General features: G+C 36.9%; 1 protein-coding gene across 1 annotated transcript in view; it reads left to right on the forward strand.

The window, feature by feature from the left end:
* The window catches only part of LOC138393670 (disintegrin and metalloproteinase domain-containing protein 32-like), a 109,482-nt gene that overhangs the window by 30,302 nt on the left and 52,064 nt on the right, over nt 1–27,116 (forward strand). The window contains exons 7-11 of the mRNA XM_069485048.1: nt 1,924–1,992; nt 6,100–6,171; nt 6,369–6,535; nt 13,142–13,223; nt 18,357–18,493. Of these exons, the coding sequence (XP_069341149.1) occupies nt 1,924–1,992; nt 6,100–6,171; nt 6,369–6,535; nt 13,142–13,223; nt 18,357–18,493 (527 nt within the window). The remainder of the gene's footprint in view (nt 1–1,923; nt 1,993–6,099; nt 6,172–6,368; nt 6,536–13,141; nt 13,224–18,356; nt 18,494–27,116) is intronic.

The raw sequence follows: 27,116 nt of genomic DNA on the forward strand, positions 1-27,116 counted from the left end.
TTATGCTTGATTTCGTCCCACAGGTCTCTTAGCTCTGTTGATTTTTCTTCATTTGTTTTTTATTGTGCTTTTAAGACTGAATAATCTTGATTGATGTGAAGTTTGCTGATCTTTCTTCTGCCTGCTCAACTCTGTTGCTGAATCCTTCTAGTGAATTTTCATTTGTTATTGTACTTTTCAGCTCCACAGTTTCCTTTTTATAATTTTCATATTTTTATTGACATTCTCTATGCATTGTGGCATCATTCTTCTGGTTTCCTTTAGTTCTTTGCCCATGGTTTTCCTTAGCTTTTTTGAGCATATTTAAAACAGTTAATTTATAGTCTTTGTCTAGTAAGTCCAATGTCTAGGCTCCTTTAGGGGCAATTTATATTTCCTTTTTCTCTGAAAATGGGTCATACTTTCTTGTTTCATTTTATGTCTCATAATTTCTTTTTGTTGAAAACTGAACATTTTGGGTATTTTGATGTGATAATGCTGGAAATCAGATTTGCCCTCACTCCCCACTAGGGTTTGTTTTTGCTGCTTGTTGTGGATTGTTTGTTTACTGACTTTTCTAAGGTAAAGAAATATTTTGTTAACAATATTGCTAGTTAAGTTGTCACCTCGTGATTTGACAGAGATTTCCTTAAATGAGTGGAGAAAAAAATCCAAAAATCCTTTTTCAGTTTTCACCGATGGACTCAGGGCACACCTGCAACACTTATTCTAGATGTTTACCTGCCTGCCTTGGCCTTTACGCCTGGTTGCACAATGCATAAAGATCAGCCAGGAGAAAGTTAGTGTCTTCTCAAGTGTTTTCTGAGCATGTGTCTGGCCCTGGGATTGTGGGTTGCCTTCTGTATTTCCCAGTATATGCCAGAGATTTTCATAGCCTTCATTTTCCCACCCATAACCTTCCTCAGCCTCTTTCTTCCTGGGCTTTTCAGCGTGACTGCTGCTTGTCCCATCGGTTTTCCTTTGCTATAGGTGGCTGCAGCCCATGTATTTGCCTTTAAATGCTTTCCACAAACACCACCTAGGAGTCCTCTCCAGCCCTGTGAAAGTTTCACGGTGGAGGACAAAGGAAAGCCCTTGAGCAAATCCTTTAGGGAGCCTCTGTACAGCTCAAAACGCGCAGCCATAATTCTTTGAGAATAGTTTGGTACCTGTTCCTCTGGCACCAGCAAACCACACCAGAACATGGGCTACCTTCCTCATGGATGCCACTGAGCTGGATGTGGGGGATGGGATGGTAGGTGGGTATGTTCAGTACAATGCTCTCTTACAGAAATTCAGCAGCTTCTTTTTTCTTTAAGTGTTGTCCTGTTTTGTTTTTTTGGGTGGACAAGGTGGGTGAGAGCCCACTTGTTTCTTATAAACTGACAAACTGGCCAGATGTGTACAAGCAGGGGTTCCAAGACCAGGAGGGCGGAATGAAAGGTGACTTAGGACTGGCACAACAGCGCTTCCACTGCATTTACTGGCTCAGGCAAGTTACAAGGCCCAGCCTAGGTTGAGACGGGAAATAGACTTACCTCTTGATGGGAGGCACTGCAGAGTCATATTGCAAAGGACATGGATACAGAAAGGAGTGAAAAATGTAACCATTTTAAAAGTCCTTAACACCTGTATAATTTATAAAGCAGAAGTTTATTTCTGATGTTGAAATGAAATAGATGGTTAGAAATGCTGAGTGTTTTGTTCTTAGTTCACAAACTGGAAGCTGTAAATCTATTGAAGTATATGTTATAACTTTATAACCAGTGTTCTTGTTACTTGCGTCCTTTGCCTTAAAACTCAAAGCACTTTATGTTGATATTAACTAGTTGTATGAAGCAAACACCTTGCAATATCCTGTAAGTGGTGTGTTAATAATAAAGAGTTCATGATAAACAAATTATGAAAATTTTCAAGTTTTATATGCTGCTATTTTTTTTCTAGTTGGAATCAGATATTCCAGATTTATTTCCTCTTTATCTAGAAATACATATTGTGGTGGACAAAGCTTTGGTATGTATTTTGCTTTTTCTTTGCTTTTAAACATTTGATGCAAATGTATTGATTTTCCCAATCTTCTCGCTTGAATGTCATAGAAACAGTAGTGGGAAAATATGCAAACTGAAAAACTAAGTAGTCAAAATTATATCAGTTTTGTCAGAAATGTTTTATTTTGAAATCTTTATATAACAATGCTGCAGAACAAAATGATTCTTTTTTTACTGGTACTTCACATTTTCAGGGTCTCTCTCAATCCATACATACCATCTTTTAATGGTGATTTTGGTCAAAGTGAAATTCTTTAAACTTTTAATTCCTATTTTAGGAAGTCTTGAAGAGCAGTGTGTAATCTAAGGAATGTTTTACCTTATAAAATATTTATTGGGGAAAAAGTGGTAGTAGTATAAACATATATGAGAAGTACTTACATTATCATGTCAGGCTTTTTAAAGCAGTTTTTGATAGTGCACTGTTCCTGCCCATTGTTTTCCCGATATAAAATACACCTCTAGATCCTTAATTCCCATAAACAGTTTGAGGGCTTTTGAACTTTGGAAGCTTGGGGTGATAACTTAGTTTGCAGTCAACCGCATATGGCTTTATTTCTTCGAATATTTGAAAGATTTCAGAAAATAGGGAAAAATATACTTTTCAGGTTTTATTCTGATGGTAGCATTCATTTGTCACACCTATGGAACACGACAGAGAATATGAGTAGTATTCATTTCCAGTTCTGTTCTTAGGCTTGAGCCTGTCAGGAAGACAGAGTTGAGATTAGAGACAGAAGGGATTTGGAGAAGGATATGAAAATACTGGATTTATTAAGGTACAGGGAAAAGGGCAAAGGGAACATGTAAGGGAAAATTGAGATATTTAAGAGCAAATTAAGCTATTTCTACTAAATATGACTAAGTTTCTTGGGAACAATTTAGGTTATGAAAATTCTTTTGTTTTAGAATTCTGTTATAAAGTTTGAGAGTTGTTTTAAGAACTTCACGTCCAAATTGCCAGCCATGTGAACCACATAATGCTGATTAAATATTTCTTCTCTGTGTATGCATTTCTATATTCTTCAACAAAAAAACATTGAGCCAGCTATAAAAATCTCTGTTACCATATGTTGGGCATATAAAGAAGAATAATACTGGTATTTTATTCAGTGATTTTGTAAATTATATATCCACAACTGTAGCAGAGTGAATTTAGTTCCATGATTGAGGGAAGCATATGGTACTATAAAAACACAGTTTAATAATGGAGACAGACATGGAAACACACAACTATAACTTGGTATGTTATTAATATAAGAGCATGCAAGTGGCTGTTTTAAAATGCAAGTTTTATCATTCAGGTACATTCAGGCCAACAGATCAGGAGAAAATTGCTATTGAAAAGATAGCATGTTACTTTGCAGTTTCCAATAGTAGGGAGCACTCCATGTCATACAGGGAGCACTTCACACCATGCAGGGAGCACTCTACATCATGCGGGGCCACGGGGGACACCAGGGCCATCTAGGAGATAGAGGGCTCAAGGGGACATGTGGTCAAGAGCTGCTATTGTGGTGTCAGTGAGAAAGAACAGGCAAAGCTGGGTAAGTAGATTTAGGATGGCTAGTTTGAATAATTCCAGTGGGCCCTGGGGGTACACACAGTCCCTAGTCACCTGATTCTTGGCCCTGGGATAATTAGGGCAAAGGAATAGTGGCTCTGAGTGAGAGCCTGGTAAAGTAGGCTCTGACTTGAGTAGCTTGTGTATGAAAGTTACACTCCAAGGCCAGTCATGTATTATCTCTAGGAATTGGCTAGCTCTGAGAGGGGTGGTCTTTCCAGGGTCAGCAAGGCCTCAAGATGTCAGAGCTTCAGAAATACGGAAGATAAGAAGGCATGACTAATACAGTAAGTCACATAATGAATATAAGAAATGAGCAATGGGTGGAGGGTGGGGCCCAGGAAAATTTTGTGCAAAACCTTCTTTTGCAAGAGCACATAAATGTGAGAGAAGGCTCCTTTCAGGAAGCTACAAGAAATTTAGTTTCATTAATATGTAGAGTTAAAAGAGAGATGTGAAAATAGATGAATTAAAGAAGTGATAGTGTATTTGGATTTTTATCCTAAAGGTTATGGAGATTCATTGAAATATTTTAAGTGGGTGAGTGACATATTTATATTTTCATCTTCGAGTCATCATTTTGGTAATAGTGTAGGGGCTTATTTGCTGGTGGGAAAATTGGAGAAGAAGGAACCATTTAAGAGACTATTTATTCTAGGCCGGGCGCGGTGGCTCATGCCTGTAATCCTAGCACTCTGGGAGGCCGAGGCAGGAGGATCACTCAAGGTCAGGAGTTCGAGACCAGCCTGAACAAGAGCTAGACCCTGTCTCTGCTAAAAATAGAAAGAAATTATATGGACAACTAAAAATATATAGAAAAAATTAGCTGGGCATGGTGGCGCATGCCTATAGTCCCAGCTACCGGGAGGTTGAAGCAGAAGGATTGAGCCCAGGAGTTTGAGGTTGCTGTGAGCTAGGCTGATGCCACGGCACTCTAGCCTGGGCAACAGAGTGAGACTCTGTCTCAAAAAAAAAAAAAAAAAAGAAAAAAGAAAAGAAAAAAAGAGACTATTCTAGTAATCAAGGTGAAAACTTATCAATTCGTGGTATTAGAAATGAAAATAAAGGGGCAACTTGAAAAGTGACTGATGAGGTTGAATTAGAAGGACTTGTAAATTGATTTGATTTATTCATGTACTTAACGAATTTTTTGAACATCGTCTAGATACCAGTTGCTATTCTCGTTATTGGGGATATAGCAGTGAATAAAAGAGAAAAATTTCTGCTCTCAGGGAGCAAGTAGTATAATAAATGTGGGATGTGGTAGATGATACCATTCACTGAAGTAATGAAAATGTAAGTAGGAACAGATTTTTGAGGGAAGGTGATGAGTTTATTTTTGAATGTGTTTACTTTAGATATGAGTGTAGTTTGTGATAATTTGAGGGTCCTGTGGAACATCCAAGGCATGATATACTATAGAGCAGGGGTCCCCAACCTATGGTGAGTTGTATAATTATTTCATTATATATTATAATGTAAGAATAATAGAAATAAAGTGTGTAATAAATGTAATGTGCTTGAATCATCCTGGAACCATGCCCCCGTCTGTGGAAAAATTGTCTTTCCATGAAAAATGGTCTCTGGTGCCAAAAAGGTTGGGGACCACTGCTAGAGAATTTCTCTCTCTCTCTCTCTTTCTCTATATACACACACACACACACACACACACATACACATACAGTTTGACATTGTTGTAATCCAGAGTTTATTCAGATTTCAACAAATATATGCATATATAGATACACACACACACTCATTTGTGTGTGCATTTGTGTATGTAAATTCATGCAATAGTATCATATAAGTAGCTTTGTGTAACCTCCGCCACAATTAAGATACTCAACAGTCCGATCACTGCAAGACTCTCTTATGCTGTCCCTTTAGAGTCACACCCATCCTCTCTCCCCCTTCTGAGCCCTTGGCAACCACTAAGCTGTTCTCCTTTATGATTTCGCAGATGTCGCTTAAAGTTATCATTCAGTATGTATCCTTTTAAGATTGTTGTATTACACTCAGCATAATTCTCTTGAGGTTTGGCCAAGCTGTTCCATGTATCAGCAGTCAGTTCCTTTTTATTGCTGAGTCCTAGTCCATAGTAGGAACGTACTACAGTTTGTTTAATCATTTAATTACTGAGTTGTTTCCAGTTTTTGGCCATTATGAATAAAGCTGTTAAGGACATTCATGTACAGGTTTTTGTGTGGGCATCAGTTCTTATTTCTTTGAAATAAATGCCCAGGAGTGAAATTGCTGGGCTATATAGTAAGTTCATTCTTTGTTTTGAAAGAAGTTGCCAAACTATTTTTGAGAGTGGCTGTACCATTTTACATTTTTGCTAGCAATGTATGAAGAATCCAGTTTATAATCATGTTTTATTAATTAATGTTTCATTTTGAACTGTTGAACCCCAAAGCAACCTCAAATCTCTGACAGTAGATGAAGAATAAATATAAAAATATTATATAATAAATTGTATTTAAATATAAAATTAATTGTGTTTTTCAGTATGATTATTTGGGCTCTGATAGCATGATCGTAACAAATAAAGTCATCAAAATTGTTGGCCTTGTGAATTTAGTAAGTATTGTTCTTATCATATAAAAAAATTCTTTGTTTTGAAATTATAATTTACATGAACTTGATGTGATATTTTTGGATAATTAAGTGATTAATATAAACTGAGTGTGGAATTGTGAAAACATTGAATTAATTTCTAGGTTATTGTAAAATAACATGAGATTAATTTTGCATATATTTATCTCTTCTGTTTTTAGATGTTCACCCAATTTAAAGTCACTGTTGTGCTGTCATCATTGGAGTTGTGGTCAGATAAAGATAAGATTTCTACAGCTGGTGGGGCAGATGAATTATTGCATAGATTTTTAGAATGGAAACAGTCTTATCTCATCTTAAGGCCTCATGATATTGCATATTTATTCACGTAAGAATAATGTTTAAGTATTCCTAGAAAGAAAACAAAGATCTGTGATAATGATGTAACTTAATTTAGGGAATTGTTATTCATTTCTGACTATACATATTTTAATTATTCATTTTGTGCATTATTTAGGCATTGTGCTCACTTTCTGGTTGTCAGGCAATAAAAAAGATTACAAACATTTATTTCTATGCTTATCAACCTTTTAAAAATGAAGCTATTTAGAGTTTTTAAGAGGTTAAGTCATCTCAGACCTCAATTCCAGAGCCAATACTCTGAACCACCTCATAAAGAGATGGGATTTATCTTGTAAGGTTTATATTTTTATTATGAGCTTTGAAGAAAGGATTGGTAAAGTAGGTTACACATATTTTATCCTAATGAATTTTTTGAATTATTTAAAAAAGTTTTCTAAATATAAATTATAGCTGTATATTTATAATATTATTCATATTAAATTTATTAGCAATAATCAGCAAATATCTTTCAATAAATCTGTATTTTAAAGTTGGCATGTCAATATTTCCTTTTGTACGTGTGAGATGAATCTTTCCCTCACGTTTCTGCCAGCAATAAGTGTGATTGGTTTTTTACTTTTTTGCCAGCCTGATGGATATAAATTAATTAATGTCATTGACATCTTAATTTGCTTTCTTCCGACGTCTAGTGGATTTGAGTATCTTCTCCATATACTTGTCATTCATTTGGATCTGTCCTTCTCTAATTGCCTTTGCATGTCCTTTGAGTATTTCCTTGTAATTTTTTTATTTTTTCTTATAATTTGGAAGGGTTTTTTGGAATGTTTAGATATTAACCTTTTTTTTTTATCTGCATGACAAATACTTTTTCCATATCTATAATTTTTCTGTAAACTTTTTGCTACATGAAAACTTTCACATTTCATATGGCTATATTTCTTAATCGTTTCCTTTTTACTTTTGGGTTTCCTATATAGCGAAGAGGGTCTCTCACAGCCCTAGATTATTTTAGTCTGCTAGATTTATTTTTTAGCATTAATATTATTACTTTTAATAAGTAAGTCTTCAATACATCTTCAGCTAATTTTTATATAGTATAAAAGAGAGATACAGTTTTATTTTCTGCCACATGGATAGCCATTTTTGCCATGAATTTAACTAGCACTTTTGTCACATATTTGTCAAGTCCCATAAACAACCTGTTGGGATTTTTATAGAGATTAAAATAACTCTATATATCAATTTGGGAAGAACTGACATGTTTATAATGTTGAATCTTTCAAACCATGCATATAATAATGTTAAATATTATAATCAATGATTATGGTACATCCTTCCATTTTTTTAAATTTCAAAATATTAAGGAGATACAAATGTTTTAGGTTACATGGGTCATTTTTGTAATGTTTGAGTCATGGTTATAGGTGTGCCTATCACCCAAATAGTACCCATTAGGTTGGTTTATTCCCCTCTTCTCCTACCCCCTCCCCCAGTTGTTTTCCACTGAGTTTTACTTCCCTCTGTGCACTTGTGTGTTCATTGGTTACTTCCAATTTAATAATGAGTACATGTGGTGTTTGTTTTTCCATTTTTGTGACACTTTACTTAGGAGAATGGTCTCCAGTTCCATAGAGATTGTTGCAAAAGGTATTAATTCATCTTTTTTATGGCTGAGTAGTACTCCATGGTGTACATATACCACTCATGAATTGGTAGGCACTTGGGGTGATTCCACAGCTTTACAATTGTGAACTGTGCTGCAATAAACATTCAGGTGCAGGTGTCTTTTTATAAAATGACTTCTTTTCCTTTGGGTAAATACCCAGCAATGGAATTGCTGGATTGAACAGTAGGTGTAGTTTTAGTTCTTTGAGGAATCTCTATACTGTTTTCCATAGAGGTTATACTAATTTCCAGTCCCACCAACAGTGTATAAGCATTCCTTTCTCTCTGCATCCATGCCAGCATCTATTGTTTTGGGACTTTTTAACAAAAGACATTCTAACTGGGGTAAGGTGATATGTCATTGTGGTTTTAATTTGCAATTTCCTGATAATTAGTGATGTTGAGCATTTTTTCACACGTTTTTGTCTTTCTTTATTATTGTTGATTTAAAGTCTACTTTATCTGATATGAGAATGGCTACACCTCTCTCTTTTGCTTTCTGTTTGCATGGAATATTTTTTCCCTATCCCTTCACCTTGAATCTGTATGAATCTTTGTTGTTTAGATGTGTTTCCTGGAGACAGCAGATACTCAAGATATTTGGGTTGTGTTTTTTCATCCAGTCAGCCAGTCTATGTCTTTGGAGTGGCACATTCATACTGTTTATTTTGAGTATTAGTATTTACATGTGGGATGCTGTTCTGTTCATCATGTTGGGTGGTACCTTATTGCTTTGTTTCTCTCTTGTGCTATTGTATTGTAAGACCTGTGAGCTTTAGCTTTTGGGTGATTTTACACTGGTGGGTATCTGTTGTGCTGATCCATGTCTAATGCAGTTCTGAGTATTTCCTGTTGGGCAGGACTAGTAGTGACAAATCCCCCTAGCATGTATTTGCTTGTCTGGAAAAGTCTATTTCTCCATCATTTATGAAACTTTCTTTTATAGTATATAAGATTCTTGGCTGGAAGTTGTTCTGTTTAAGAATACTGAAGATGGGGCCTTAATCCCTTCTGGCTTGTAAAGTGTTTGCTGCGAATTCTGTATTTACCCTGATGGATTTTCCTTTGTAGGTTAGTTGTTGCTTTCATCTTGCTGCTTGTAGAATTTTCTCCTTCGTTTTGACTTTGGCCAAGTTGATGAGTATGTATCTTGGCAATGTCCTAATTTGTTAGGATTCTTCCTGGTGTTTGATGGCCATCTTTTATCTGGATGTCTGTACCTCTGGCGATACCAGGGAAGTTTTCCTCAATAAGTCCCTTGAATAGATTTTCCATGCTTTTTATTCTTTCTTCTTCTCCCTCAGGGATACCTATAATTTGCATATTAGTTTGCTTCACATAGTCCCATGTTTCTCTGAGTTACTGTTCAGTTCTTTACTCTCTTTTCTGCATGACTGGCTTAGCGCAAGAGCCTTGTCTTTTAGCTCTGAGATTCTTTCTTCCCCATGGTTTGCCTATTGTTGAAGTTTTCTGCTGTATTTTGAAATTCCCTGAAGGACTCTTATATTTCTTTTAGTTCTATTATAATATAGCCTTTCTTACATTGTCTAGCTGTTTAGGGACATTTTAATTTTTTCCATTGTTATCCTGAAATATTTTTTAGGCTTCTTTTTGTTGGTATTTAACTTTTTGTTTAATTCTTGTCATCTTATTTGCCATCAATATTCTGAATTCCATTTCTGACATTTTGACATTTTCGTTTTTGTTGGGACTCATTGCTGTGGATCTATTATGATCCTTTGAGAGTGTCAAACTGGCTTGTTTTTCTATGTTGCCAGTAGTTTTTTGCTTGTTTCTTCTCATCTGAAACCTCTTCTCTCAGGTCAGGGTTGATAGGTTTGCAGTGTGCTTATTCTCCATTGCTGGGAACTCTCCTACATTGTGAGAAGGAGGAGAGGTCCTTAGATAATGCTTTTTTGTCCTACCCCAGATTATTGACCCAGTGCGAGAGGAGTGGATGCACTGAGAGCCTGTAACACGGTTGTTCTCCTGTGTTGTCTCTATCCCCTGTGGTTGTCACAATCTGCGGGGAGTTAGCTACGCTCCCTGCAAAGAGGTTTTTCTTCCGATCAGGTCTCTCAGGCAGGGGTCATCGCAAAGGATGAAAAATATAGTAGGAAACAGAAATAAAAGATAAAGTAATGACGATAATAATACAAAGAGCCAAAGATATAGTTTATAAAGTGAAAGTTTATGAAAATAGATAAAGGAGGGTATCGGGATGGAAATATTTTACCCGCATAAAATATCTCCCCGACTGAAACTCCACACAGGTATTATATAGGGTACATACAGGCTCTGGTTGCAAAGGGCAACGGGATTTGCATACTAACAGGCAGTTTGCTTTAGAGTCAAAGTCTCCTAAAAGGCTACTACAGATCCTTTAACTAACTCTAACTAGGGGAACAATGGGTTATAAAATCGTCTTGGGGCAAACTTCTAAGTTTTATGATAAGGCTATTACTTTAGCAACAAACAGAGACATCTTGGCTCTGGTGATTGTGTTCTTGGAGACAGAGATGATCCCAGAAGTCAACATGGGCTGTGCTTTGTGTTAATTACTTTAACCGCATGGTTCCATCTGGGCCCGGCTTGGGCATTAGCATATCTATCTGATTAGCTCTCATCCCCGGGGATCCACCTGTCAGCAGCACCAGCAACCTTTGGTCCTAAGGGAGGCCTGCCTTGTCTTTCAAAACAGGTGAGAACCAAAGGCCCAGTTTACAGCTGTCTCCTTGAGATGCAGCTTCTACTGACCAGCAAGACACCCTCCTGAGAGGAGGCAGCTCTTGAACTAACACATTTATCTTTTCCTTAAGGCCAAGCCTTATTTGATTTCTAAAATCAAATCTTGTCTCCAGAAATACAGGGGGCATTTCTATAATTCAGTATTCTTAGGCTCAACAACAATCCAATCAGACACTGGGGGATGTTCATTTGGATTGGTGTATTGGTCTTCAGGCCACTGTCGGAAGCTTGGGCAGGGGACTGGGCGAGTCCCTCTCCACTGAGGTGGGTATTGCGGGAGATTGCTCTTCCTGAGTCTCCCCATGGTGGTGAAATTGGCTGTTTGGTGACTCTATCTATGCGGAGGCCACAGGCATCATCAGGGTTACGGGCATTTGCTCCATCCACCACAAGGTATAATAGCAACACACAGTGGTGGGCAGTTTGTGCATAGTGCGTCCATGGTGGAGATCCAGACTGCAGGTGTTGCATCCCGCAGCGCCGTGGAGGCACGGCTCCCTAGCCAGCATGCAGAGCCAGGGAACCTGTTATGCTGGTTGGTGCTCGGGGTTGCAAGGGTGTGGCTGGCTGGCTGGCTGGCACAGGGAATGAAGGGGCATGGCCTGCCTTACCGTGTGGCCCCCTGAGGGGCCTGCGAGACTTCTGGGGTATGGCCTGCCCATTGGTGCACCAGGCTGGGGGTTGTGGCCCAACGTTCGGAACTCAGGTCCATGGCGACGTGGGCCTCCACATGGTGTGCAGGGTCGGGGGCTTGTTCTCCCATTTGGCGTGCTGGACTGTGGAGGCATGGCCCTTGATGAGCCAGTGCATGGGCATGGGGGCTTGCTGCACTGGCTGTGGTGCAGGCCTGCGGGGGCTTGGCCACTGGACCCTGGGGCACTCTCTGTAAACAGGTCCTGCCAAGGCTGCTACCATTGGACCCCTCGAGCTCCACTCGGGTTCTCTGGTAGGGAGGGCATCTAGCACCCAGTCACAGGTGCGCGAGTGCATTTGCTCTACCTGCTCCTTTCTCAGCCTGATAAGAGCCGATGTTGGGGCAGCTACAGCGGAGCCAATCCCCGTGTAGACTAGGAGCTCCAGCTCTGAGAGCTCAGAGTGGCATCAGCTGCGGCCACCTGTGAACCAAGACCAGCAGGCCCCTGCTGAGCCCTATGTCCCATGCAACTTCACTATACAGTCTCCAAAGAGTTACCCGATCCACACAGAGGCCTGTGGTGGTGGCTTGGGGGGACCTCCCCACAACTGGAGTCAGAGTGTCCACGCAAGGAGCATGGAAGCCCTGGGGCTCTCTCCTTTATTCTTTCCCCACGTGTAGGGGTCTCCCCCAGGTGCCTTCTGGTTTGGCAAGTGACACTCTCTGTCCCTGTCTTCTTCACTCTGAGTTTTTCCCTTCATTTCTCTGATGATCTGCAGTGCTCTCTCCAAGAGGGTCCATCTGTAGGTGAGCATCCACTTGCATTTTCCATCCTATCCCAGACAGCGGCGCTTGCAAGCTGTTTCTAGTCCACCATCTTGGCCCCCTCCTCCTTAGTGGTTGAGAGTATTGGCTCTGGATTCAGACTGCCTAAAGTGAAGTCCTTCAGTAGCATTTATTAATCATGCTACATTGACAGAATTACTTATACTTTTCACCTGATGTTTTATTTGTTTAATGGGGATAAAAATAATATCTACTTCACTGGTTTGTTTTGAGAATTAAGTGGAATAATTCATGTAAAGCTCTAAGAGAATGGTGCTATTATTATATGACAGTTTATATGGGCCTTTACTTTAATGCTGAAACAATAATGTTTGGTTGTAAAGCAATATAGTCATGCCTATGAGAAACTGCTAAATTTTTCTACATGGAAGTGACAAATTTTAATCCATAACATTAAAACTGTTTGTCACTGTAACTCAACAAATTGTTTTTGATCAAAATCTTGGATGAAAGCCTTTGGTAGCCTTAACCAAATGTAATGAGAACAGTATAGGAATCAAAAACATGGATGCATTGGATATGTTTCAGAAATAAAAAATATTTAACCAGTTAATACTAATATTTAATATTAGTTAAAATATCTTCCGTATTTGAAACAACTAAGGACATATGTAAGGATTATACCCTAATTTGCTTCAGACTAGGATTTTATCAGCTATTAACTTAAATTATTAGCAGAAATTCTCACATTTAAGTTATTCATTAAAATTAATTATAAATGTATACTTATTTATTTAGATATAGGGATTATCCATATTATGTGGGAGCAACATTTCCTGGGAAAATGTGTGTTACCAGTTATTCTGCAGGAATTGTATTGGTATGTAATTATTTAATCTTATTTAAAAAAATTTACACATTTAAAAATTATCCAACTTGATGATATGCATTTTATTGTTTACATTTACATTTACATTTAGAGATTGCATTTGTTTTCCATTACTGTTAAAAATTTTTAAGTGCAGAGAAGGAAGTATATTTTGTAGAACAAGTATCTTGTTGCAATTCACTGTGTTTGGGAGTTAAAGGAGGAATAAAAATTTTATAAAAACACATGCAGTGCTCATTATATAGAATAGTGCATCATGAAAAATTATTTGTAATGAAATTCCTATACCCAAATAGCTTTTTGCTTATAAACGTAAAACTGAGGAAATATTCTTACAGATAAAATAGTTTCAAAAACAAAACAAATAAAAACTATAATGAAAATCATTTAAAATGTTTCCAACCTCTGACAATATTTAAAAGAAAATTTTATGTGTATTTTAACTACTTATATTATTTATAAATTTTTTTTTTTTTTTTTGAGACAGAGTCTCACTCTGTTGCCCAGGCTAGAATGCCATGGTGTCAGCCTAGCTCACAGCAACCTCAAACTCCTGGGCTTAAGTGATCCTACTGCCTCAGCCTCCCGAGTAGCTGGGACTACAGGCATGCGCCACCATACCCAGCTAATTTTTTTATATATATTTTTAGTTGGCCAGATAATTTCTTTCTATTTTTAGTAGAAACAGGATCTCGCTCTTGCTCAGGCTGGTCTCGAACTCCTGACCTCGAGTGATCCACCCACCTCGGCCTCCCAGAGTGCTAAATTACAGGCGTGAGCCACTGAGCCCGGCCTATAAATGTGCTTTATATATCTAAAATCATTAGTAAAATTAAATGAATCATTGATGGTGATGTAGGTCTTTGAGATATTTTTCTATCCTACTAACTTTTTAAAAAAAATAAGTTTAAGCACTTTTGAAAAAATTACAAAGTAATTTATGTTAATCGTGTCAATTTTTTTAAGCATATATAGGAACATATAAGAAAATTCATATAATCTTGCATCTTACCACCCAGGTGAAGATAACCACTATTAACAGTTTGATTGATATATAGCTTCTTTTTGTAAAGATTTTTAAAATATTTTAATCTCTTATCTATCTCATGCAGTGAACCCCTTCTCTGTCTGTTCAATGCCATAAAGAACCTAAAATGGGGAGCTTCTAATTTAATGGTGCCATGATTATGTTCTCTGGTAAAAGCATTCTTCTCATAGATACTAGTACGCAAATACACTGAACTTAGGGTCCTCCAAAATATGAAGTAAAAATTTATTCAGTAGGTTATTTGGTTCTATAGGAAGAGGAGCCACTTCCATCATCACCCCATTCTGTTCTCAGACTCTTGCCTAATGGCTATGGGGGAAATGGCATTAAGTTTAGGCTACTGATTTAGGGTATTTTTTTGAATAAAATGATTACACTGCTTCACTTGACCAGAAAAAAAAGATAAAATCATTAATGTCATTTTTCTCATCTCTCAGGATATTGTTCCTTAGCTGGGCCACAACTGAGTTTTTAGACAGTCATTTTACCTTTCTATTAAGCCAGCTGCTTCTTGATTATGGACATGTGATAAGTAAATCTTATAGTAATGAACCCATTTCCATAAATACTGTGCCACAAAATGTGACCCTGGTCAGAAGTGATACTGGGTGGTGATGTGGAAGCCATTCTGTACGTACATGATTGTGGTGCTGGTGGAAACACTGCAGACGGGCAAAGACAAGCTACACCTGGAATATGTGGGGACAGGTCATCACCCCTTAAACGAATGAGTGGCCCATTGCAATAACCCTATCTCTAGTTGACTGGCTAATCCAGTGGGGACATAGGGCCGTGATGGAGGCTCCTGATTGGCAGGTGGGATGTGACCAGTGGACTAAAGTGATACTCAGTTTTCCAGGGTAACTTCACTTCTGACTAGGAATACAGTAAGCCCGCAAAGTCCTAGATACTTTCTTTTCTTGTGTGCACAGTCATTCTAGTCAATGGCCATAGGTCCCTCTGGAGAAGGCTTGGGGGAATAGGCATAGTTTCATCTACAACTGCATGGCAGGCTTCTTCCTCAAAGGCACTCTCTTCAGTTGAGAATCTCTGAGATTGTGAACTGGTTTAGGTCTGGGAATCTGTGTCACAGTAACTCATGTTAAGTTGTTGCCACAAGACCTAGAATGTCAAGAACACCTTCAGTATCATGCCCATATATTTTTTCATTTTTAGGGTCTCTGAAATAATTACCCCAATCCCTGTGATCATGTCTAAGTCCCTCTAGCTTACTGTGGTAATTACGCCTCCCATGTCTCTGTTAAGCCCTGCCACATGGCCTATACCACTCCCAGTCCCATTATTCCCATTGATTTCAGAGAACCAAGTTCCGTTGCACTATCTTCCACCACCATCTCCACTCTACAAAATGGAACCACTCAGAGATTTTTGATGGTATTGGTGTGCCTTTCAGCAAAGCATTTCTTCATGTCTTGGTGAAGGAGGTATCCTCCTAGTCCTCCCTGGAGGTTTATTTAAGGGTAGTTACCCAACCAGTTGTATGGAATAGATTCACTCAATATTGCCATATTCCTGAAACTCAGCACTTCTTAACCATACAGTATGCCAGGGAAGTTGTAGTATTTTGACCTCCCTGACAGTAGGCTACTGTTAAGTCCAACTTCAGTTAGCCATCCTGGTAGGATACTAACATGACTTCTGCATTTACTCAACACATAAAATAATAAAATCCCAGGTGAGTCACCCATTTCAATAAATTTATTCCAGTCCAGTCTTCTATTTTCCTACTGTTTTTGATCAATCTCTTTCAAAGTATATTTCTCCTTCAAGACCATTTAATTCTTAATATGGATCTGGAAGGGTAGTGAGACAAATGTCCCGGGTATTGTCATTAAAACTTGTTTGTTTCTTTAATGCACAGGCTCTCTTGTTGTTTTGAGAGGGCTTCCTCTGCTGGCAAGGGGAGTACAGGGCTGTTTGTCCATGTTGCTCTAACTGTTCCGATCCCAAGTTTCAGATTATGATGCTTGCCCTACCTAATTTGGGGGATTTGGGCTTGGGCCTCAGCCATGTCAAGTCCACAACTACAGACGATGAGGAGTTACTTTAGTGCTGCTGCAGAAGTGTCTGATCACGTATTTGCATTTTCAGTTGCTCATTCACAGCTTTCCCTTTCTACTGTTCATTATATGCATCCTTTAGAGCTGTCATAAGAAAACAACACCAAAATCTTTTTTTAAATTTATTTTTATTTTTTTTTTTAATTTCAGCTCATTATGGGGGTACAAAAGTTCAGGTTATATATATTGCCCATGCCTCCCCATCTCCCCGAGTCTGAGCTTCAAGTGTGTCCATTCCCTAGACAGTGCACATCGCACTCATCATGTAGGTATGCACCCATCCCCTCCCCCCACCCTCATTTCCCCCAGTCAGAACTTCAAGCGTGTCTATTCCCCAGGCAGTGTGCATCGCACTCATCAAGTAGGTATACACTCATCCCTTCCCCCCAGCCCCCACCTCTGTCTGATACCCAATTGGTGTTATTCCCAAATGTGCACTCAGGGAAACCAGTTTGCTGGTGAGTACATGTGGTGCTTATTTTTCCATTCTTGGGATACTTCACTTAATAGAATGGGTTCCAACTCTCTCCAGGAGAACCAAAGAGATGCCATATTGCCATTATTTCTAATAACTGAGTAATATTCCATGGTATACATATACCACATTTTGCTAATCCATTTATGAATTGATGGACATTTGGGTTGTTTCCACATCTTTGCAATTGTGAATTGTGCTGCTATAAACATTCGGGTGCAGGTGTCTTTTTTATAGAATGACTTTTGTTCTTCTGGGTAGATGCCCAATAATGGAATTGCTGGATCGAATGGTAGGTCTACCTGAATCTGTTTAAGGTATCTCCATAATGCTTTCCACAGGGGTTGCACTAGTTTACAGTCCCACCAGCAGTGTATGAGTGTTCCTGTCTCTCCTCATCCACGCCAACATGTATTGTTTTGGGACTTTTTGATAAAGGCCATTCTCACTGGAGTTAAGTGATATCTCATTGTGGTTTTGATTTGCATTTCCCTGATGATTAGAGATGTTGAACACTTTTTTTCATATGTTTGTTAGCCATTTTTATATCTTCTTTTGAAAAATTTCTATTCATGTCCTTTGCCCACTTTTTGATAGGGTTGTTCGATTTTTTCTTACTGATTTTCCTAAGTTCTAAATAGATTCTTGTTATCAGTCCTTTATCTGATGTGTAGTATGCGAAAATTTTTTCCCATTCTGTAGGTTGTCTGTTTACTCTCGTGACTGTTTCTTTGGCTGTGCAGAAGCTTTTTAATTTGATCAGGTCCCATTCATTTATTTTTGTTGTTGCTGTCACACCAAAATCTTTATTATTGCTATTGTCACCTTAGCAATTAAATGTCTTGATATTCCTGACAACTTGGCCCTTTCCTACCCCTTATCCTATGCCAGCGTTGGTGATAATTTGAGAAATCATGATGTCATTGCATACCAGCAATCACCAGTATCCCATTTCTTTTTGGCAAGGGAGTTATCTGTACACTTGTTAAATACATGAGCAGCCTAATCCAGGAATGTTATCTACAGGATCTGCTTTCTGTGGTTTCTCTTGACACCAGTCACTACGTCAGTGAGAGTCCCAGCAGGCAGCGGATAACACAACTTAAATTGGGTAACTTGGTTATGTGGCCACTTCATGAGCTGGGAGGAGATCACATGGACTATTTGAAATGAATGTCAGAGCTGTTGTAACAAATTGGGTGAATGGAAGATTATGGTCCATATAGCTTCAAGTCTAATGTAAATTTTCTTCATCAAAAACAGCCCTTTTATATAGTTATGGTAGCTACCTAAGAAGTATGTTAGGTGTTCAATTGTTAAATTATGGCCATGTTGGCATAGACTCATTACGTTTGCAGTTCAGTAAAACTTAATCTGAAGAGCTTCAGCTGCTCAAGGAACCATATCTCCCGATTCTTAAGAGTTTGATAAAATAATCAAAATATTCATAATTAGAAAAATATTTTTTACCACCCTCAATAAATTGTCTTTCCTCTGAATTTTCTTTGTTGTTATTGTAGTATCCCAAGGAGATAACTCTGGAGGCCTTTTCAGTTACTGTGACCCAGCTTCTGGCACTCAGTCTGGGAATATCATATGATGACCCAAAGAAATGTCAATGTTCAGAAACCACCTGTATAATGAATCCAGATGCTATGTAAGTTTTTTAAACAAACTTATTTATTGCTTATGTTTATTTTGTTTTAAATATTCAAAGGGAAAAATTTTAGTGTTTATTTATAGCACAAGTGGACCAAGTTCACTACAAAATATAAACATGTAACTTTAAATGTAAGAGTCATGTGGAGGAAGGTATACCATTAAAGATAGTCAAGGATAACAAATCCAATCTGCAAGATACATTAACAAAAGAATTTTCCTTAGGGTGTGTATTTTATGAACACACTTAGTAAGGATCTTTAAAAATGTGTCAGCAGTCCATAGTAAGTGGCCTTTGTTTTAGGTAAAATTTTTTACTTTGCTTTTAGAATAGTTTGATGTTGTAAAAAAACTATCACCCAAAAGAATAAGAAGTATTAGTTGGAGACCAACATTAAATATGTAATATTTGTGTGACTGGAGAAATTACTTGGCTTTGCTTAGATTGACGTTTCTCATCTTCAGGTGGGAATAATTATGCCTATTCTCTTATTTCACAGGGTTATGTAAGAATAAAATAAGATGGTAAAATGGGAAATGTTTTCTAAACTGTAAAATTCTATAAGTATGTGATGGATTAGCTACAATAATTTCTAAAGTTCTAAATTTGCCAATGTTTCCTAAATAGTATATCAGACAAGAGCTATAGCAGATATTAGTATTTTACAATTTTTGTGTTTGTGAAAATAGCTTATTATAGGCATAACCTATTGATTTCTGAAGAACAATCAAAAGTTGAAAGTGAGAACAAGACATTAATTTTTGAAAACATTTTCATGGTTACTCCTAAGTACCTCCTAAAAAGTTAACTCTTATATTCTAAAACTAGCTCAAATTCAAACACAAACACACACACACACAATTATATTACAAATTAGCTCTAAAAGGAATGATATGTGTACACACATATCCATATATGCACATATATCCATATATGGATATATAATGGGTAGATATATCCATATAGATAGATAAATGGAATATACATACATATATATCACAACAATATGAGAATAAATATTCTGGGCTTATTGTTCACATGGCCTACAATTCTCAAGTATGCTATGACAAGATGTTTTGTGTAGGTCACTCAAAGGCTAGTATTAGTGATAATAAGATTAACAAATATTACATTGTAGTTACTATGTGCTAGAGACCATTCCAAGCACTTTACATATATTAACTCATTTGATTCTCACAACATCCCTGTAGGGCAGGTCCTACTATTCCTATCCTTACAGATGAGAACTGAGTTAGAGAAAGATAATTACCCTTACTCAGGTAGCTAGATTGTAGCAGACCTGCATTTTGAATCTGTGTTAATAAACCTTTAGGTTCATATGGTACTTTATAAAAAAATAATGTTTAAAGTGATTTTAAATATGATCTCCAATTTCTTACAAATCTCTTGTGATATGTGTAGGGTGTTACCTTAATTTTTATAAAATTTAACAATGCCACATATGTATAACTCTTTTGCATTTCCATGTACATATTGCACATTATTTTATGTTAATTCTCAAAGAAGGCATGTAAATAAGGTAAATATTATTACTTCCATTTGATGTATTTATAAAAACATCCCTGGAGTATACATAACCTAAGTGACTGTACATTGGATACATAGTTAATTAGTGGCCAAGTTTGAGCAGATGTCAGTACTACTACCAATGATTTATTTATTGGGTACCTATTATAAGCCGGAGAATTGAATTAGGCACTTCACTTGTTTAATCATATTTAATCCTCAGAATAACACTATGGGGTAGATGGATATTATTCCTATTATGTAGATGAGACAACTTAGAGAATTTAATCACTTTGCTCTGCATCATAGGGTTAGCATTAGGCAACAGGTTTATCTAACTCTAAAGCTCTATTCTCTACTCCATGCTTCATATAGAAAACAATTTAATACATTGGCATTAGCTTAAACCAAATAGCAAGAGAACATTAGTATGTATTTGTACAGACTTCATTCTTATAGTTCAGTGTTCTTTCTAATATATCATTTTTTGGGTAATACGCTATTTTTATTATTGAAAAATTTTTTTTGCATACCTAATAATTGTACATATTTATGGGGTACATATGGTGATATTTTGATACATGCATACAATGTGTAATGATCAAACCTGGGTATTTAGAGAATATCCATCACCTGAAACAAACTCCCACATAGGAGTGAGAACATGCGATTAGTATTTGCCTGGCTTATTTCACTTAACATAATGATGTCCAGTTCCATATACATTGTTGCAAATGGTGGGATTTTATCCTATTTTATGGATGAATAGCATTTCATGGGGATATATACCACATTCTCTTTATCCATTCTTCCACTGATGGACATTTAGGTGGATTCCGTATCTTGGCTATTTTGAATAGTGCTGCAAAAACATGGGGGGGGGGCAGGTATCTTTTTGATATACTGGTTTCCTTTCCTTTGAATAAGTATCCAGTAATGGGATTGCTGGATTATATGGTAGTACTATTTTCAGTTTTTTGAGAACCTCCAGACTGTTTTCATAATGGCTATACTAATTTACATCCCCACTAACAGTGTATAAGAGTTCCCTTTTTTTCTACATCTTCACTGGTATTTGTCATTTTCTTTTGTCTTTTTGATGATAGCTGTTCTAACTAGGTGAGATGATATCTCATTATGGTTTGGATTAGAATTTTTCTAATGCTTAGTGAGGTTGAATATTTTTTCATATACCTGTTGGCCATTTGTATATCTTCTTTTGAGAAATGTCTATTCATAACCTTTGTCCATTTTTACATGAGATTATTTTTTTCTTGTGTTGAGTTTTTTGAGATCTTTGTATATTGAATAATATTCCCCTGTCAGATGAATAGTTTGCAAATATTTTCTCTTGTTCTACAGGTTGCGTCTTCAGTATGTTGATTGTTTCCTTTGCTGTGAAGAAGCTTTTTAGTTTAATATAGTCTAGTTTGTCTATTTTTGTCTGTGTTGTGTGTACTTTCAAAGTCTTAGCCATAAAGTCTTTGCCTAGAACAATGTCCTGAAATATTTCCCCCATGTTTTCTCCTAGTAGTTTTATAGTTTTGGGCCTTACGTTTAATTGCTTAATCCATTTGAGTTGAGTTTTGTATATATTGAGACATGGGGTTCCAGTTTCAGTCTTATGCATATGAGATTCAGTTAATTCCAGCACCAATGTATGTTCTTGGTACCTTTGTGCATGAGGTTAGTGGCAAGCTCCTTTAGTCGGCCATCCTGAAGCTTCCACCTATCCTCAATATATCGCTTTGAAGATTTAGTTTACACCCACTTTTAAAAAATGGGTAACTCATATATTTTTTCATAATAAATTTTTAAATTCATAATTGACACATTTTGCATATTTATGGGGTACAGGGTGATGTACTAATGCATGTATACATTGTGTAATGATCAAATTAGGGTAATTACCACATCCATCATTTAAAACATTTATAATTTCTTTGAAGATTTTTCCAAATCTACACTTCTAGCTATCTTTTTTTATAATTTTATTTCAAAATATTATAGGGATACAAATGTTTTGCTTACATTAATTGCTCTTGTACCAATTGAGTCAAAGTTATAAGTGTGCCCATACCCCAGATAGCGTGCATTGTACCCAGTAGGTGTGAATTTACTCATCCCCTCCTGCCCCCTTGCACCTGCTTGATTTTTCGATGAGTGTTATTTCCATATATGCACATAAGTGTTGATCAGTTAGCTCCAATTTGATGGTGAGTACATGTGGTGTTTGCTTTACATTCTTGTGATATTTCACTTAGAAGAATGGTCTCCAGTTCCATCCAGGTTAATACTAGACCTATTAGTTCATCATTTTTTTTATGGCTGAGGCATAGTCCATGGTATACATATACCACATTTTATTAATTCACTCATGTACTGATGGGCACTTGGGTTGTTTCCACATCTTTGCAGTTGTGAATTGTGCTGCTATAAACATTTGAATGCAAGTATCTTTTTTATAAAATGCCTTTTTTTCCTTTGGGTAGATACCCAGTAGTGGGATTGTTGGATAAAATGGTAGTTCTATTTTAGTTTTGTTTTTTTTTAATGTCAGCTTATTATGGGGGTACAAAAGTTTAGATTATGTATATTGCCCCTGCCCCCCCCACCCCCCTGAGTCAGAGCTTCAAGCGTGTCCATTCCCCAGACAGTGTGCATCGCGCTCATTATGTAGGTATGCACCCATCCCCTCCCCCCACCCCCCCACATCTGCCCGACAGCCAATTGGTGTTATTCCCAAATGTGCACTTAGGTGATGATCAGGAAAACCAATTTGCTGGTGAGTACATGTGGTGCTTATTTTTTCATTCTTGGGACACTTCACTTAATAGGATGGGTTCCAACTCTTTCCAGGAGAACAAAAGAGATTCTATATCGCTGTTATTTCTTATAGTTGTTTCCACATGTTTGCAATTGTGAATTGTGCTGCTGTAAACATTTGGGTGCAGATTTCTTTGTAATAGAATGTCTTTTGTTCTTTTGGGTAGATGCCCAATAATGGGATTGCTGGATCAAATGGTAGGTCTACTAGTATCTGTTTAAGGTATCTCCATATTTCTTTCCACAGGGGTTGCACTAGTTTGCAGTCCCACCAACAGTGTATGAGTGTTCCTATCTCTCCATATCCATGCCAACATTTGTGAGGTTTCTCCATACTACTTTCCATAGAGGTTGTACTGGTTTGCAGTCCCACCAACAGTGTATGAGTGTTCTTATCTCTTTGTATCCACGCCAGCATTTGTTATTTAGGCATTTTGAGATAAAAGCCATTCTTACTGAAGTTAAGTGATATCTCATTGTGCTTTTGATTTGCATTTCCTTGATGATTAGAGATGTTCAGCTTTTTTTTCATAAATTTGTTGTCCATTAGCCTATCTTTTTCTGAAAAGTTTCTGATCATGTCTTTTCACACTTTTTAGTAGGGTTGTATGGTTTTTTTCCTGCTGATTTGTTTGACTTCTTTATAGATCCTGGTTATCAGCCTTTTATTGGAGGTATAGCATGCAAATATTTTCTCTCATTCTTTATGTTGTCTATTACCTTTAATGATTGTTTTCTTGGCTGTGCAGAAGCTTTTTAATTTGATCAGGTCCTGTTTATTTATTTTTATTGTTGCTGTTATTCCCTTTGCGGTCTTCTTCATAAATTCTTTGCCTAGGCCAATGTCTATAAGAGTTTTTATAACATTTTCTCAAGAATTCTTGTAGTTTCATGCCTTAGGTTTATGTCTGTTATCCATCATGAATTGATTCTTGTGAGAGGTGAGAGCTGTGCATCCTGTTATATTCTTCTACATATGGCTATCCAATTTTCCCAGTACCATTTATTGAATAGGGATTCTTTTCCCCAGTGTATATTTTTGTCTGCTTTGTCAAAGATCGGATGGCTATATGAGGATGTTTTATATCTGGGATCTCTGTTCTGATCCATAGATCTAGGTCTCTGTTCTTGTGCCAGTACCATGCAGTTTTGTTTACTATAGCCTTATAGTATAGCTTAAAGTCTGGTAAAGTGATACATCCTGATATGTTCTTTTTGCTTAGGGTTGTTTTAGCTATATGAGTTCTTCACTGGTTCCATATGAAGCAGAGTATTATTTTTTCAAGATCTGTGAAAAATGATGTGGGTATTGTAATGGGTATTGTATTGAATCTGTAGATTACTTTGTGTAGTATAGACATTTTAGCAATGGTGACTCTGCCCATCCATGAGCTTGGGATGGTTTACCATCAATTTATGTCATCTGCTGGTTCCTTCCTCAACATTTCATAGGTTTCCTTATAGAGGTCCTTCACCTCCTTAGTTAAATGTATTCCTAAGAATTTTATTTTCTTTGTTGCTATTGTGAAAGGTATTGATTCTTTGATTTGGTTCTCAGCTTGACTGCTGTTGGCATATATGAATGCTACTAATTTGTGTACATTTATTTTGTAACCTGAGAGTTTGCTGCATTTATTTATCAATTCCAGTAGTCTCATGGCAGAATCTTTGGGGTTTTCTTGATGTAAGAGTGTATCGTCAGCAAAGAGTGATAGTTTGACTTTTTCTGCCCCCATTTGGATACCCTTGATTTCTATCTCTTGTCTGATTTCTCTGACTAGGCCTTTCAGCACTCTGTTGAATAGAAGTGGTAGAAATGAGCAAACTTTCTGGTTCCAGTTTAAGTGGGAATGCTTTCAATTTTTACCCAATTTAGTATGATGTTGGCGGTTGGTTTGTCATATATGGCTTTTATTATTTTGAGGTGAGTCCCATCTATACCTGGGTTGTTAAGCGTTGTTGTCATAAAAGGGTGCTGAATTTTGTCAAATGCTTTTTCTGCATCTATCCAGAGGATCATATGGTCTTTAGTTTTACTTCTCTTTATGTTGTCAATTATATTTATAGATTTGCATATGCTGTGCAATCCTTACATCTCTAGGATGAAGCCCACTTGGTCATGTTAGATTTTTTTTTTTGATGAGCATCTGAATTCAGATTGCTAGGATTTTACTGAGAATTTTTGCATCTAAATTCATAAAGGATACTGGTTTGTACTTTTGTTGTTGTTGTTGTTGTTGAGTCTTTTTCTGGCTTTGGTACCAAGGTGATGTTGGCTTTGGAAAATGTGTTGGGGAACAGTCCTTCCTTCTTGATACTATGGAATAATTTCTGCAGGATAGGTACCAGTTCTGCTTTGTAGGTCTGGCAAAATTTGATTGTGCAACCATCTGGTCCAGGACTTCTTTTGTTGTTGGAGGATATTTTTATTGCTGCTTCGAGTTCATTACTTGATATTGGTCTATGCAGGAATTGTATTTCCTCCTTATTGAGCCTAGAGAGGCTGTGTGTTTCTAAGAATTTGTCCATTTCTTCCATGTTTTCAAGTTTATGTTCATAAATATTTTTATAGTATTCAGAGATTATATTTTGTATTTCCAGGGTATCGCTTGTGATTTCTCCTTTTTCATTCCTGATTCTGCTTACTAGAGCCCTTTCTTTTCTGCTTCCAGTCTAGTGAGAGGCTTCTCAATTTTGTTTATCTTTTCAAAGAACCTACTCTTTCTTTCATTAATCTTCCAGCAAGAAGACATAACAATTGTGTAATTCTTTTGTTATTGATTTCATTCAGTTCTGCTCTTATCCTGGTTATTTCTTTTTTTCTGCTGGAGTTGAGATTGGTTTGCTAATCCTTTTCCAGTTTCTTGAGACATTTCATTAGATTGTTGATTTGTGATCTTTCTGTCTTTTGGATGTAGGCACTTATGGCTATGAATTTTCCTCTCACTTCTGCTTATCTATATCCCACAGATTTTGATAACTTGCTTCCTGTTTATCATTTAGTTCAGAGAATCTTTTGATTTCCATCTTAATTTCATCCTTGACCCGACTGTTGTTCAGCATTAGGTTGTTTAGTTTCCATGGCTTTGTGTAGAAGTGAGTGTTTCTGTTGGAGTTGATTTATAATATTATTCCACTGTGGTCTGAGTACATTCATGGTATAATTCTATTTTTTAAAATTTTGAGTCATGTTTTGTGGCCTAGGATATGATCAATCTTAGACAATGTTTTATGAGCTGATGAGGAGAACGTATATTCAGTGGTTTGGGAGTGGAATGTCTTTTAGGCCCATTTGTTCTAGAGTTCGGTTTAAGTTCTTTTTTTCTTTGTTTCTTTTCTGTTTGTAGAATCTATCCTGTTCTGTCAAAGTGGAGTTTAAGTCCCCAGGTATTATGGTGCTCCTATTTACCATTTTGTTTAAATCAAGTTGGATTTGCTTTATCAATTTGGGCATTCCTGTGCTAGGAATATAAATATTTAGAATTGTTATGTCTTCTTCTTGGATTGTTCCCTTTACCATTATATAACAAACATCTTTGTCCTTGTTTACTTTTGTTGATTTGAAGTGTATATTATCTGATATGAGAATGGCTACACCACTTTCTGTCAGTGTCCATGTGGATGAAATATTGTTTTCCATTCCTTCACCTTGAGTCTGAATGAGTTCTTGTGTGTTAGATGTGTTTCCTGGAGACAGCAGAGGTTAGGCTTGTATTTTTTAATCCATTCAGCCAGCCTATGTCTGTTTAGTGGGGAGTTCAAGCCATTCACATTTATTGAAAGAATTGAGAAGTGGGGTGGATTTCTGTTCTTCCTATTCAGTAGAATTTTATTGCTCCATTTCACCTGTTGAGCCATTGTGGTTTCTGGGCTCTGACCTTTAGCTTTTAGGTGATTTTACAATGATGTGTGTCCGTTGTGCTGATCAGTGTATAATGCGGATTTGAGTATTTCCTTCAGGCAGGTCTGGTCTTGACAAATTCCCTCAATGTTTACTTGTCTGCGAAAGTCTTTATTTCTCTGTCATATAAGAAGCTTAGTTTTGCTCAATATAAAATTCTAGGTTGGACATTATTTTGTTCTTCTAGCTATCTTGAAAGATGCATTAGGTTGCTGTTTGATATGGTTGACCTATTATATAATAGAACACCAGAATTTATTCTTCCTGTTTTACTATAACTTTGTACCCCAGAACTTATTCTTTCTATTTAATTGTAATTTTGTGCCCATTGACCAACCCTATTGCAGTCTTTTCTTCTTCCTTTTT

Source organism: Eulemur rufifrons, chromosome 12 (assembly GCF_041146395.1).
Source record: "Eulemur rufifrons isolate Redbay chromosome 12, OSU_ERuf_1, whole genome shotgun sequence".
In the NCBI taxonomy this organism is placed as follows: Eukaryota; Metazoa; Chordata; class Mammalia; order Primates; family Lemuridae; genus Eulemur; species Eulemur rufifrons.